The sequence below is a fragment of the Pollachius pollachius genome (assembly GCF_949987615.1).
Source record: "Pollachius pollachius genome assembly, chromosome: 16".
Lineage (NCBI taxonomy): Eukaryota > Metazoa > Chordata > Actinopteri > Gadiformes > Gadidae > Pollachius > Pollachius pollachius.
Genome location: NC_136949.1, coordinates 7,291,711 through 7,307,966, shown reverse-complemented (window position 1 = coordinate 7,307,966; position 16,256 = coordinate 7,291,711). Strand labels below are relative to the sequence as shown.

At 43.3% G+C, this 16,256-nt stretch overlaps 1 protein-coding gene across 1 annotated transcript; it reads right to left on the bottom strand.

The window, feature by feature from the left end:
* Positions 1 to 5,909: 5,909 nt before the first annotated feature.
* faxca (failed axon connections homolog, metaxin like GST domain containing a) lies at positions 5,910 to 16,196 on the bottom strand. Its single transcript, XM_079754008.1, has 6 exons — positions 15,800 to 16,196; positions 13,858 to 13,993; positions 12,396 to 12,592; positions 9,421 to 9,638; positions 7,780 to 7,896; positions 5,910 to 6,767 (listed from the first exon to the last, which is right to left on the bottom strand). The coding sequence occupies exons 1-6, from the start codon at positions 16,042 to 16,044 to the stop codon at positions 6,403 to 6,405; spliced, it is 1,278 nt and encodes a 425-aa protein (XP_079610134.1). The 5' UTR covers positions 16,045 to 16,196; the 3' UTR covers positions 5,910 to 6,402.
* Positions 16,197 to 16,256: the final 60 nt, after the last annotated feature.

The window sequence follows — 16,256 nt, the reverse complement described above, 5'->3', positions numbered from 1 at the left end:
ATTGACTTTGTATTTTTTACAGCGTGACAATTGAAATCCTATAAAATTCTCAAACTGAATGTGAGTTGTCAAAAACAACAACTACAACGTCGACCTAATATCTGTGACAGCTTCCAATCAATTGAAGGGGAAAAGAAATGAACAATTGCACAATTTCTATATGCTTTTTTGTCATTAAAATGTATTTGTTTTTTATAACCTTTGAAGTCTTTGCACGTTTGTTAAGCTGGAAGAAACGGTTCGGGTATGTCACACCCATTCCACCGTGCGTGTGTTTGCATTATATTTAAGGATTTAATTTATCTTCTTCGGTTCCTTTAATACTTTTCCAGAGGCCTGCTGACCACTGCTGTTATAGCAGAATACTGTCATGGGTGTACAAGTTTTAGTCCAACATACATACTACCTTTTGTATTGAGGTATAATTTAAAGTTTTAAAATGGAAAAGATACTAAACAAAATACATTTTCACACAGAATGTACCATACGGAGTGCTTCAAAAGGAACATAAGACTTGCTTTAGTGGAGTTCAAAACTATCCAATCAAATGACACATTTTATGAAAATGTATGATTAAATCGTAGTCCAAGGCACGTAGATGAATACGTATTTCTTTTTAATCAAACAAAGCCATCGCAAGAAACATAACAACTTGATAATGATAATGATATGATACAATCATCAAACACATCAGCAACCATCCTGAAAACAACTGAAACATCAACGATATTAATAACAATACTGATACGAAAAATACGAGGCAACTACTAATAATAACATTTGAATCATAGGCCTACTGATAGTAATATTAGTTAGACCTATAATAATAATAATAATAATGATAATAATATAAAAACAACTAAAATAATAATTGTAAGAATGGAACATATTAGAATCGTTGAATTAAACGATCCTGTTTAGATAACGTTAGGCCTGTGCTATTTATCAGACAGAGTGGTATTATCAGGCCTTTTTTCTACAATCTTTGCCAGCGGTGGATTATTTTATCACAATGGAAAATCTGAAAGTCTGCGGCTGCCACCTAGTGGCTACCGTTGGTAATCATGTTGACTAGATCAGCAAATGAACACCCACACAATCTGTACAAGATATCAAATGTAAACTCCTTCCACAATTGACTTCTCGTTATCTTACATAATCATCCTGTTATAATTAACAGACTTGCATTCAACCACTATGTTGTGGGAGGACTTGAAATGATCTTGTGTCTCAGTGCTGAAAATGAGCCCGATAACATCTGTGTACTATAACATAGCCAATACTATTCTGTACTACCAAACACAATGTCCTAATCTTTAACTCCTATCAACACATCCGACCTCCACCTGTTTTTTTGGTATACATAATTAATGTGAATACAAGTATGTTTCCTTAAACACACTCATTGATAGATTTGATATTGTGGATAATGTATATACACGTGTGTGTGTGTGTGTGTGTGTGTGTGTGTGTGTGTGTGTGTGTGTGTGTGTGTGTGTGTCCAGTGCTTGTGTTAATCAGGCTCTAAACCCAACTCTCTCGGGGACCCAGGAGCCCGTGTTTTCAGCAGGCCAACGTCATCGCCATGCGTCCCGCGCCCCAGGTCCTAAAGACATTCTCTGCATTATTCATGCTACTGTACTCTCTCTCTCTCTCTCTCTCTCTCTCTCTCTCTCTCTCTCTCTCTCACACACACACACACACAAACCAACTCTCTCCCTATCGCTCTCTTTCATCCTCTCATGTGCACATGTACACATGCACGCCCACACACACACACACACACACACGCACGCACGCACACACACGCATGCATGCACGCACGCACACACACACACACACACACACACACATACTGTGTGTGTGTACTCATACTCTCTCTCCCTTACTGGCACCCCACTATATCCACAGTCACACGCACACACAAACACACACACACACACACACACACACACACACAAACACGCCCACACACACGAGCATGCACCACCGCTCACTCTGAAACCCCATGGGGCCTCCATGACTCACACGGGCTGAGCTGGCTTAGACCCCTGCACGACCGTCGTCTCTTATAAATCAGCTGTCTGCTGCTCAGAGGACCTCAAGAGTCATAAAGATACCCAGCCCCCCCCCGACCCAAAGAAAAACATTATTATGAGCCATAGAAAAGATGATGGCCATAGAAGGCCATCATCCGTTTACTTTTCTGCCGTCTCCATCTCGTCTTAAGTGCTTCTGTTTACGTGAAACCGAAACGCCTTTTCAATAGTGTCTCTCTCTCGCGCTCGCTGTGTTGCTTTCTCCCTCTCTCCTCTCTGCAGAAAACGACAGAAAGCTAATCTTTAAGCATTTGGGGTGGGCTTTGCTTTGTCATATTATGCAAGTCAGAGGGATTATGAGGATGATAGTCATGCCAAATACTCCCCTCCCCCAAACACACACACACACACACACACACACACACACACACACACACACACACACACACACACACACACACACACACACACACAAACACAGCTGGCACATGTGTCATACAATGTGCTGCAAATGTCTGCGAATGTGTCAGAAAAGAAAATCAGTCATTGATTTTATCAGAAGGATTATTGTGTAAAATGAATGTTAAAGGTTCCCACCCCAAAAGGCCTTCACATAATGCCTTAGTCATGGCATTGTTTTGTTCCCTAAGATTGGATTAAATGCTTGGATTGGTTGAAGATGAAAAAACACAAAAAATATTAATGCATTGTTTAAATAAAAGAAATTGACCTGTGCCCTTTTTCAGTTTGAAGATTCTTGTGACGCTAACTTCTACCACTTTGTTCACCATCTGCCTTCCCAGACAGTTTGAACCCAATCAACACCTGCTGTTATATCATCAAATTCCGGTGAAGAAGTAATAGTAACAGTTTGCTATTATTTGATTATGAATCATTCACTGGTATAAATCAATGATGATATTCAACAACCACTTATGACAAAAAAATTGTAACAAAAATCATCAAATATCAACGATACCCCTCGACCTCATTAGCATATTAGGTGACCCCAACGTTGGAAACCCCTGAATGAATGTTCTCCTGTACTGACAAATTATGAGAAGAAAACACGAAACAAGCAGGATAAAATTCCACAGCTATATTTTTAATGAAATATAACAGCCTGTCAACTCCAGATATGATACATTCAAAGGAAGATTTATTTATGTTACAGAGCTTTGTATTTTCGGGTCATTAATATATTTATATTTTATATCTATATATATCTATATATATATATTTGTGTTAATTTATCTCTTCGGTTTTGGGCTGCTTATTTACAAATTCATATGTATCCACATGGGGTTTCTTAGTTTTTTTTTTTTCCACACACACCTACAACAACAACCGACAATATGCAATATGGCTTCTAGATTCTACAAGCAGATACCTCCACAAGGAGAGGACACAACGAAGACCACATCCGGCCCTTTGACCCCGGGCTACAGCCAACAGAGAGTCTGGTGGAAATGGGAAAGTGGACGCCATTATTTTTTTACTTATTCAGTGACGGAGACACAAGAGGTAAGAGCGGAGATTAAGAAGGCAGAACAGGCAAACAGTTGAGGGAGGAGAGGATCTTCATCAGCTCATTTGAACTATACAGAGAAGGTATAGCCAATGGCTGTATAAATGCCACTGTAGAATTATAAACTAGTGAAATGTGTTTCTAATATTTTGCCAGCGTAATCTTTTTTTAGGTGTTGAGAGCAGATTTAGGGGATTCTACAGACAGTTTTCACAGCATTATTTTAACCTTACGTTTAACGTTGTACCATATGGTAGCGCGATACAGTGATACATGCACTCATTATACACCAACTCAACACAGTGACTTTGAAGAAAAATATTTTTCAATGTTACAGAGCGTCAACTGAACAGTAAATCAGCATGATATGAAATACAAAATAAAAGCTCCATGATGCTAAAACAAGTACAAATTAATAAGTTCAAAAGACCAAGACACTTTATAAATACAAAAATAAAAACACGATATCCAATACCAAAAAAAATATATATCTAAAATAAATAATCAGAACACAGTTAAAATACTGGCACAGGCCCAGAGAAAGTGGCTACAGCTGTCTGGCTAGCCAACGGCTTTGATGAGTAAAGGCGTGCGAAAGGTGAGGAAAATAAAGTGAGCGCATGCAGGCAAATTGCTTTAAGACACAAAGACTACATGGTGTTTCCACACAATGTAATATCTTTAAAGGAATCACTAGTGAAACAGACACATAGACAAAAACACAAAGACACACACACATCACACGGCTCACCGTGTTAAATTTTCAGCTGTTTCAATGTCATGAACGGTACAGTTCATAAATATTCATTTGAATAAAAAAAACCTGTGATTCGAAAGCATTATTATCAGCGTTATTAGCACAATTAACGTAGCGATCCCTTTCCCAGAGGCACATGTCACCACTCTGCTGTTCCCAAGCCAGACTGCTAGCATTGCTTTGAGTTAGCACAAAATGTGTCATGTCGTGTGATGGGTTGTGGTTGTGTTTGTGTGTGTGTCTGTGCACATTTGAGAAACTAAAGTCTGGTAAAGTCTTGTATGTGAGTGAGTGTGTGAGAGAGAGAGAGAGAGAGCGAGTGAGTCTGTGTATGTCTGTGTGTGTGTGTGTGTGTGAGAGAGAGAAAAAGTGTGTGTGTTTGTGTGCGTTTGTGTGTGTGTGTATGACTCATCCATGCACCTTACAGTCCCAATCCTGGCTAATGGCATGTGCACTCACAGATTGAACACAGTACGCTTACTATGGCGGCTATACACGCGTTTGCTGACCGACAAATACGCATAAGACACACAATCTGCTGCGAACCACCAGAAGTGGCATTCGTCCAGTACCATCGCTGTTTGTGCGCTACTAGGACGTTTCTGGTGAGCTTTACTCACAGGGGAAAGAACAGCCGTCTTGATATTATTACTTATTACTTTGTATACGATTACGTCATACCTGTGAACTCTATTGCTGTTATCACCTCTTGTCGAACTGTGCGTGCGTGTGCATAAGTGAGTGTATGTGTGTTTGTGTGTGTTTGTTTTGGCAAAGCCACAATAAACACACACACAAAACATAACCGCTTCAAAACAAAAGGAAGATGCATGTACTTCTCATGATAAATCCGCTACATCTTTCAAACCTCTTTCACATTTCCTTCCGGCCTCACGGCACGAAGGGGTTGGGTGTAAGGGGGGGGGGGGGGGGGGATCGCGTACACGTCCCAGACATGCACTCCATCTCTCTGAGTATACAGTAATATCTTTAAATCTAATCTATTTCTACATGATTGCTCCGCCCGCTCTGAATGGCTGGACTATGTTCGGTGCGTCTCGTGTAACTCGCACCTTGGCGTTCGACGAAACCGACGGCTGACAACGCAGGGTAATTATCTTCTTCTTCTTCTTCTTCTTTTTTGCAAGGTGCTTGTCAAATGAGTTCGCCCTTTCCTCTTGGTTGGTGTTAATGAAACATAGACACAGAGATAACCACCCTGTCATTGCTTTGAGATTGAACGATGGGTAACAGCAAAGACACAAAGGAAATTAAGATATACGAGGGCTGGGGAAGGGGTGGGAGAGCTTATGTCAAATATTATACAATGAAGGTACCGCATTACTACAGTACAGTACTAACACTACAAGACAGCAGGGGGAAATGAAGTCAAATGAGTACTATTTGATGCTGTTCTATCATTTGTTATTCTATCTATCGGAGCTCTATCTCAAATCGTATGGACAGCGGAATGATTTCTTCTTCCTATAATTCCTCTACATAACCCCAAATATTAATGTATTCGGGGGGGGGGGGGGCGGTAAAGTTCCTCAAAAAACACATACACACGATTTATGAGGTACAGATAACTATGGGAGGACACAGCATTTACAATGAAGTTGCCATGGGGACGGCAAAATAAAAGATAGGTAGGCAGTTGAGATGGCAGATGATACCGGCCATAGGGAGGAGTGTATCAGCGACGGCATCATGTACTCCTGTATATTTCCGTTGTCCCTTGCTAGTTCTTATTTCCCACCTCCTCATTCCTCTCTCATCTGCCCTTTGCTGCACCTTCCACCACTGCTGCTTTGGTCGACATCCACAGTTGTATTCATTTTCTCCAAGTATACAATCCAACGACAGGCAGAGTTTCCCCCTCGAGGATCCCCCAAACCTCTAGGTCCACGCCCCCCCCCAGGGGTTAGGGGGCCACCAAAGCCTCCCTCTCCCCCTCAGAGACACAAGGAGGAGGAGTCACGTGTGTGTCAAACGCTCCCGATTCCAAAGTGTGTGCGCATGACTCTTTGCGTTTTTGTCTCGGCGGTCGCGGCGGCGTGCTTCGGCGCGTGCGTGAATCACTTGAGCGGCTCCATCTCGGAGCACTCCGTGTCCATGTCCGAGTCGTACAGCGAGTGTCCCGTGCGGTCGCTGTCGGGGGAGTGCAGCTCCGGCGGCGGGGCGAGGAACGCGGCGAGGAGAGGAGCGGTGTGTGCGCGCGAGCGCGGCCCGTGGCTGTGCGTGTGTGTGGGTGGCGTGTGCATGTGCGTGTGCGTGTCGTCCTGGAAGGTGTCCGTGCGCGAGTACAGGCCCAGGTCGGGCAGGTCGCTGTCGCTGTCGTCCGTGTCGTCACGGTAACAGAGGTCCTCCAGGTCCACAAACCACTCGGGCCAGAAGCGCCTGCGGATCCGCTCGCAGTACATGGCCAGGTTGATGAGCTCGCCTGCGACGGACGAGCAGGTGGACAGACAGACAGTAAGTAGACAGGTCGACGCATAGAGTCGGTAGACAGGCAGATGGACAGATGAGACAGACATGATAGCAGGTATACAGGTAGATAGCATACAGCAGGTAGACAGGTAGATGGACAGACACATACAATAGGTAGACAGGCAGATGGACAGACACATACAGTAGGTAGACAGGTAGATGAACAGACACATACAGTAGGTAGACAGGTACATGAACAGACACATACAGTAGGTAGACAGGTAGATGGACAGACACATACAGTAGGTAGACAGGCAGATGGACGGGGTAGGTACAGGTAGATGGATAGAGTAGACAGTCACGAATTGTAGGTAGCGAGGTAGACATATACAGTAGGTAGACAGGTAGATGGAAAGAGTAGACAGATAGACAGTAAGAAGACAGATAAATATATTAGGAAGAAAGAAAGAGAGAGAAAGATGGATGGAGAGATAAAGATAGATGATGGATAGAAAGATACAGCATTTGCAAAGAAAACACTACCCTCCCCCATTACAAACCAATCTTCAAAATGTGCCTTTCCCCAGGGAATTAAAAAAATACAAATAAACATGTTTCCTTGATTTGAGCCTATCTGGGATTTCCTGACTTTGATGCTTTGTCCAATTTAACGTAACTTAACAATTATACTGATTTAAAGGGACATCTGAAAACAAAGAGTTCAAGGCTTCTATTTGTTTTTGATCATCATGTGGTCCTGTCATCAAAAACAAATACTTTCATCCTATTTACACTACAAAGGTGCACCGCGTTGCATTCAGTGCTGCTGCGCGACAAATGGGTGCAGGTGGCTTAAACAACCTGCAAGTCCCTAAGTAGGTGATTATGTACTGTAACGTTTTCACCATGTTAATGACATGCTAATGAGATGCGTATGACATCTGAGAGACACCGCACGCGCGCGCACACCCGCACGCACACGCGCGCGCACACACACACACGCGCACACATACACACACACACACCTTTGATGAGCTGCTCAGGCCGGGTCCCTGGGAGTGTCCACATGGCGGGGGCCAGGTGACTGAAGACGGCTGCGTCCACTGTGGAGGGCCGGGAGCCCATAAGGTACTTCTTGTCCCCTGGGGGGCGGACACAATACATTGTTCTTTACTATTTACCGTAATCTTACAGAGAATCCATAAAAAAAAAAGATATATATATATATTCTTTAAAAAGAAAAATGCTTTTTTTTTTTTTTTTTGGGGGGGGGGGGATCCTCTACGTACCACTAAATAGCGCATCGCGTACCACAGTTTGAGAACCACTGCCCAATAAGTAGACTGCAGGTATCGGGAATCAAACCCGGTCCCTTGCGGCTGAGTGTCGTTGAAATACCTTCGCTACTACACTAGCCTGTCCCCTCTTATGTGGGTCTCTCATATCAGAGCCACATCAAGGGAGGGCTGCACTCACAAGGTTTCAATTAATTTCCTGTCAAAAGTTTGCAAAGAGCTACTTTTCAAAGGGTCACATAGGAACATTCATGAGGACACATTGCAAGCTAACCTCAATGGATTCCCATTTAACTCGACCGCGATGTTGCGCCAGACGCACTAAAGAGCCACGGACGAGTGGTTGTAGTAAGGGCGCCTAACCACAGGGGGTCAGCGATGAGTTTTGAAATTCATGTCACGCAAACTCTGCCCACTTAGGAAGATTCAAACATGCAGTTCATGATGGTAAGGGTCTCCATTGCGCATATTAAATCGAATTTAGAATGTATAACATCGCTCTCCTCGTGCCTATTTATTTAAAACTGCACCTAATGGGAACCTATTAGAATGCCCTTTGATAGGGCAAATATGATTTGGTAAAATTGTGTAAAAGCAATGAAGGACTCAGAAAGCATAATAAAGGTAGAGGTCGAGATAACTGAAAAAACAACAGACACAAATGTGCGTTAGAAACATGAGATACTACTTAATGAACTAAATAAGTATAAGTATAACTTACACGTTTACACATTGTTAAACCCATATAGAAAAACCTTGAGGGAAATGTGTTTTATGGTTGACTATAATTAGGCAGTAATTCCTAAAAGCTGCATAGGATAGATACGATAATATTCCCTTTTCCAGTATAAAATGATAAGATTAGAGCACTCTTTGGCTTGTAAGATTGGCTGGTAAGATAACACTGGATGCCTGTTTAACAAATTCTCCACATGAACACATACAATCCTTCACAGTACAGCTCATATCATCTGCTGTTCATATTTATCGACTTCATCAACCTTCGTTATTCCTATTTTAAACGCAATTAATTAATACTTCCTTTATGTAAAAAATAAACGTTGTTGGATCATTGATTCATGAACCTAACCGACACAGCCTGAATATCAACAAAACAACATTCACATATTTTTGATTTGATATGGTAGGAAGGAAGGAAGTTAGGAAGTAAGGAAAGAAGCAACAAAGGAAGGAGGAAATAAATTCACATTACAAGCCTGTGTGTGTGTGTGTGTGTGTGTGTGTGTGTGTGTGTGTGTGTGTGTGTGTGCGCATGCGTGTGCGCTCGCATGCGTGTGTGTTTGTGTGTGTCAGAAGAGTACAAAGAGGGAAGAAAGTCAACAACAACAACAACGTCTGATGTCTCCATACCCAGCAGGGTGGCCAGCGTGCGCATGTCCTTCTCCATCAGGGCGTACACTTCCTCCTCGGAGAAGCGGCCAATCCCGTGGCCGTACATCTCCCGCTGCACGATGCCGCCGGTCAGGTGACTCAGGATCCACTTGAGCAGGTCGCTCAGCGGCCCGCTCACCGCCAGCATCTTCTGGGTCTCCTCCAGGTTGTCCACCCACTGACAGTAGGCAATGGTCCTGGAACACACACACACACACACATCATCATTAACATGAATACAAACACACACACACACACACACACACACACACACACATCATTAACATGAATACAAACACACACACACACACATCATCATTAACATGAATACAAACACACACACACATCATCATTAACATGAATACACACACACACACCATCATTAACATGAATACAAACACACACACACACAAATCGTCATTAACATGAATACAAACACACACACACACACACACACACACACACACATCATTAACATGAATACAAACACACACACACACACATCATTAACATGAATATAAACACACACACACATATAGATGCTTACAAATCATCATAAACATGAATACAAACACACACACACACAGACAAATCGTCATTAACATGAATACAAACACACACACACACACATCATCATTAACATGAATACAAACACACACACATATAGACGCTTACAAATCATCACAAACATGAATACAAACACACACACAAATCATCATTAACATGAATACAAACACACACACACACACAAACACACACAAACAAATCGTCATTAACATGAATACAAACACACACACACATATAGACGCGCACAAATCATCATAAACATGAATACAAACACACACAAATCATCATTAACATGAATACAAACACACACACACATATAGACGCTTACAAATCATCATAAACATGAACACAAATACACACACACAAACAAATCGTCATTAACATGAATACAAACACACATAGATGCGCACAAACAAATCGTCATTAACATGAATACACACAAACACTTACACATATATAGACACCCACACACATATAGACCCCCACAAAAAGCAAATCATACAGATACACATAAAGACATACACATATCAAAACACACACACACACACACACACACACACACACACACACACACACACACACACACACACACAGCAGCTTTTACTACCACTTTTTTTTACCAGCCATTGATTATCTGTCAGCTGTGTGATAGGACGCAAGGGCATCAGAAAGACCGCAGCGCAGCCGTTCATTATTGATAAACACCCATCACTCACTCACACACACACACAAGACTCACACAACATGACCCCCAGCAGGACACGCCACACACAACCCTGTGGGGGATGCTTATTCAAATTCATTCATATATTGGCAGGTAGGTTGCATGCTAGTATTTAGTAACTAGTACCGGAGTCAAAGTATTTCTCCTATTTGCTGTATTTACTGCAAAGTGATTCAGTTAATTAATTGTAAATTAGTAAACTCTTTCAGGTTTTGTTTTAGTGATTTTTCCTTGGTTAGTTTTTGAGTATAGCCAGTATAATCAGTAAATAGTACTCTAGTCAAAGATTTCTATCAGTCAACGTATAAGGTTGTCAGTGTTGGGAAAGTTCACTTTAACATGAACTAGTTCAAAGTTCAGTTCACAAATTTTAAAATGAACTTAATTCAAACGTTCATAATTCAAAATTTTGAACTAAGTTCACAGTTCCAAAAAATGAACTAGGTCATATTTCTTTTTTTTAATATGTTGCTGTGAGCTATTCGTTTTTTCCGGTATATTGAACATTAAGCCCCCTCTGTGGTTTGTCTAGGATGAAATAGAGTGGTTGAATCAAGTATCGTAGCGAAATACTATACTAGTTTTTATCGTGTTTTATTGCACATTTAGCGCATTTTGTAAATCCCATTGATTTCTGTTAGAAGACTCATTGCTCGTTGGCCGGAAACGGAAAGGGGGGGGGGGGTGTTCACGTTTGGTTGTAGTCTTTTCGCTCGGTTCTAGCCCTACTGTTGAGACAGAGAACCGAGCGAAAAGACTACAACCAAACTTAAACAGCCCCCCTTTCCGTTTCCGGCCAACAAGCAATGATTCTATAAGGTATTCTAGTCCGCTGAGCTATGAGCCAGAGAGCTAACGTTATGGATTGTACATATTTATAATTCGAAATTCGTCTCAGCCTTTATACCACAGATACTCTAGGGTCTATAGCATATAACCGCGTTGTCTGATTACAGTTTAATTAATTTTCCACAATTTAATAGTTCTCGTTTTGAGGAATAATCACCGCGCCATTCGTTTCAATGGGAATCGCACCGGTCTATACTTTCAAAATAAAGTGTACATATTTATAATTTGAAATTCGTCCCAGCCTTTAGACGACATACTATAGGGTCTATAGCATATAACCGCCTTTTCTGATTACAGTTTAATGTAACAGTAAGCTGGCAACACTGCAACTGCAAATTAACCACACAGAGATCACCATGGCAACCGGTCAAACAACATGGCGATCTGCGCGCGCATCCGCCGTGTTGAAAAACTAATAACCCCCATATTGAACGAAGTTAAACCAAGTGAGCGTGCCGTTCACAGACACCACAATGAACGAATTCACAGTAACGTTCATCAGGCAGTAATACAGTACGTTCAGTTCACGTTCGCCCAAAATATGAACGAGTTCATGAACTATCGTTCAATGAACGCGTTCAGGCACAACACTGAAGGTTGTAATTCCCTCACTCACTACAACTCGCTTTTATACCTTTAGAGATGGTTATAACACTAAAGAATGGTAGTTAAATGTTACATATTAAGATTTGAGAGAAACATGAAGACTTTTATCAAATGTCTGTGTATACTTTGTAAAGAACTACACCGCAACAGAGTACCAAAGACTACAAGTCATGCATGTCTTCTTCTTCTGTGGTGGCCTGCTCCTCACCAGTAGAAGTGCTCCTCCACCATCTTGGTGACGGCCCGGGACACAGCCTCCTCCTGGGGGCTCAGGTTCTTGTTGAGGCCCACGCCCAGTCGCTCCTCCAGGAAGTCGATGATGAACTCGCTGCCGTACACCTGCTCCCGGTTGTACTCGATCCACGGCATCTTGCCCTGCGGCGACAGCTTCCCGTCAAAGTAGTTCTGTAGGGGAGACCAGGAAGGAAGGAAGGACGGACGGACGGACGGACGGAAAATAAGGTAAGAGGGAGGAAGGAAAGAAAGAAGGAAGGGAGGAAGGAAGGCAGTTAGGAGGTAGGAGAGAATATTTGAGGGAAATTAGGAGAAAGGAAGGAAGGAAGGAAGGAAGGAAGGAAGGAAGGAAGGAAGGAAGGAAGGAAGGAAAGAAGGAAGGGCGGTAGGGAGGTAGGAGAGAGTATTGGAGGGAGGGAAGGAAGAAGGAAGGAAGGAAGGAAGGAATTAGTACAAGCATAATTATAAGTATGTTTATCTAAAAGTACTGCTATTAATCCATGCAGAGGTAGCGGCGTAAGCTTTTGACCCCCAGCCTAAAGGCTCTGGGTTTGTGGTCCAAAAGTCTGTCGGCATTCTTGAGCAAAATACCTTCTCATTAAATCAGGAAAATTAACTCGGACTTGAGAGTTCAGGTTCTGATTCTATCTGCACTGATTCTATCGTTCTGGCCTCGATCCCGTTGAGAGATTATACTTTTTTCAAACGCTAGGACAAATCAGTGCTCAGGGGAAGGAGTTTAAGTCCATAACGAAGAAGGTCTGCTGAATTAAAAAGCGCCCAAGGAAAGTGGGCACTGAATACCGATGGCAAAAGATTAACAGAACCTGCACGGAAGGCGTCTCTCAGATTAGAATCAGTTTTTGCTTTAAAACCAACCAGGTTCGACAAGAGCACTCTGATTGGCTGGAGTTTTGGAACAACATAAGGCCACGGCCATATTTGGAAATCGACTGATATGCCTTGCGAAACGCAAACGTGAAATGCTCAATTTCTCACAAGTCAAATGGCGATAGAGAGTAGTAGGCTCGTCTTAAAGGGGACATATCATACCACCAGGTGTGAGTGTGATTAGCCATTACAAGCAGGTTTGAAAATGTGCAGCATTGTGACATCACAGGTGGGCGTGTCCATCTAGATGTGTGCTGGATAGATCAGTCTACCAGCCTACCCAGTAGACTAGCAAACACTGCTCATCTATCCGTCACACATCTAGGTGGACACGCCCACCTGTGATGTCACAATGCTGCACATTTTGAAAACGGCTTGTAATGGCTTATCACACTCACACCTGGTGGTATGATATGTCCCCTTTAAAGATAGGGAAACACTCAAAATAGGAAAGTATGAAAAGGGAACACAGAATGTATTCCAACGCAGAGGTGGGTTAGCGAGTAAGCCTGGGGGCTTGTTGTCCCTCAGACCAGCGGCTGTACCTGATAGGGCAGGTCCACCATGCGCAGGTAGGTCTCCATCTTGAGGCAGAAGGGGGACAGGGACGGCCCCCCAGTCTGGGGCCTCGAGAACTGGTGGAGGATGATCGCATCTTTAGAGTCCAGCTCTTCCTCCTTCCTGTGTGTCACACACACACACACACACACACACACACACACACACACACACACACAAATGTCTTCAATGTGACTTTGGGGCCCTGGATGTAATTCATTTCCGTTACTGAAATATAAATGGATGATACAGTGATTGAAATTGGGGATGCAGGCAGTTAAACCATACACAGTAAACTGGAAACAAAGTATTAAGATAATGTTATGAGATCCATAGCACCCAGATATTCAGAATGGCCAACTTGAACTTAGAACTAAGATCTGATCGGTTGTTTAAATGCATCATCAAATAAAAAATATTTAAATAATTTTGACTTCAAAGGAAACTAGTGAAATCGGATATGTATTTTGTCATGCTTTCTGGGTCCAAGCACATTCTCAAACTCTACTGATTCAAGAAGAAAATTGTCAGATCACAGGCCTTTTTTGCACAGATGGAGGCCAACAAGATCCCTATAAATGCATAAAAAGTTCACAACATCAACAACTGCACTTGAACATTTAAAGGCCTCACAAAACACTGCAGAGCGCAAGAGGTGAAGGGCAGACAACGGAATGCAGGAATGTCAAACACGATTACACAAGCCCCCTTGTGAGGACTGCTTGTGCTTCAGGCCTGTACCCTACCCCAGACAGCCTCGGACCGGACACACCATGCTAGCCGACCGTTGAATAACTGCCGTGACGACCAATAGCAAGGTCCTCACGTGCTGCGCATAATGCAGATGTGAAAAAAAAAAACAGCCGAGTGGCTGTCCACTCCGTTCCAGTGCTGAAGTGCGTGATGTGTTTAAGATGAGGTGGCTTTTACGCAACGGGACAAATAAATAAAGTGATCCTTTTAGAGTTGATCGCAGAGATGATCGACAACGCACAGACAGACAGATAATCAGACACACGTAAACACCGGCAGAGCAGTCTTAGTTGAAAAACAGCATGAAAGAGAAACACAGTTCATAACGATAGCGAGCCAAATAAAACAAATAAGACGCTCAGATACATGCCTGTAATAGGCCAATAAACATAGCCTTGAGTGTTTCAATATGTTCCACACGACTGCTTGGATCGATTTCGGAGTTGATAGGCTTATGCAATACAATAATACATGAGGGTGTCCTGCGTACTGCCCGGTGCACCTCGGCTCCTTTAGGTGACTTGGTGCTGCCATGTTAATCTGAGGACAACAGCGGCCAGAAACATGACCTCCTGCAGGCCCGGGTCTCCTTAGCACACAACAATCCTATTAACATGGCTTTGTATGCGAATGCATGCTTTAACGTTGACTAAAGTACTATTTAGCATTCTGCAGCAGACCGTTTATCGAAAGAAAACGGGATGTCATGTTTTCATAACTGCAGAGTTGGCTGTTATATACAGGCCTAGACACAAATATAGGGGCCGCTGTCGAGGTGTTGACAAATGAAAGTCACCCCTTTTGAGAGTGTGTATTTGCGCAGGGATAACCAGCATCTCAAAATCGTCAGCATCCGCCTAATTATGTCCTATCGTTGTGTGTGAGTGTTTGCGAAACAGATCAGTGGCCCCCTGAACAAATCCACGTCCTTGAAGTGGAAACCAACGCTGGGATCTCCTTCGGTGGATGGGAAGGTGGTCGTTACATCACACGCTCACGATTCCTTATCCTCCACCCCTCCCCGACCTCACGATATTAAGTAACATGCAAATACACCGGGGCGCTGCTGTAGTTACGACTAGAATCAGGCGTTGGTGGAAGCAGTTATCAAACAATATACACCAGCCCAGGTTATAACATAGTAGTATGCATATCGACTCAGATTCAGTGCCCTACCTGATGGAGAGGAGCTCATGCAGAAGGTAAGCAGCGGCCGCCAGCAGAGCCCCTCCTGTCAGATACAGCGTTTTTCTCCACCACGAGTCGGAGCCGAGGGCTGACATGATCCCGCCGTAGTCCTGCAAGGGGCAGGCGATGATGTACCCGTACAGCGGCTCGTCCAGCCCCCCCGGGAAGCTCCCGTTCAGGCCGAGATCCAGCACACACGACCGCGTCCACGCGAACCCGACGCGCCAGTACATTCTACTCTGTGCTCGCAGCGGGCCTCTTCTTTCCGCCTCACTTTGGCAGGGTTGGGCTGCTTCTTCTTCCACAACGGGGGCTTCATGAGTGCCGGGTGGTCGTCGTAGCAGTCGCCGAGGTAGGATGGGAAGGGGATGATGATGGTGGAGGTGGTAATGGTTTCGGCGTTGATGCGGGAAGTAACCGGTGGTTGGCGAGGAGCATCTCGCCC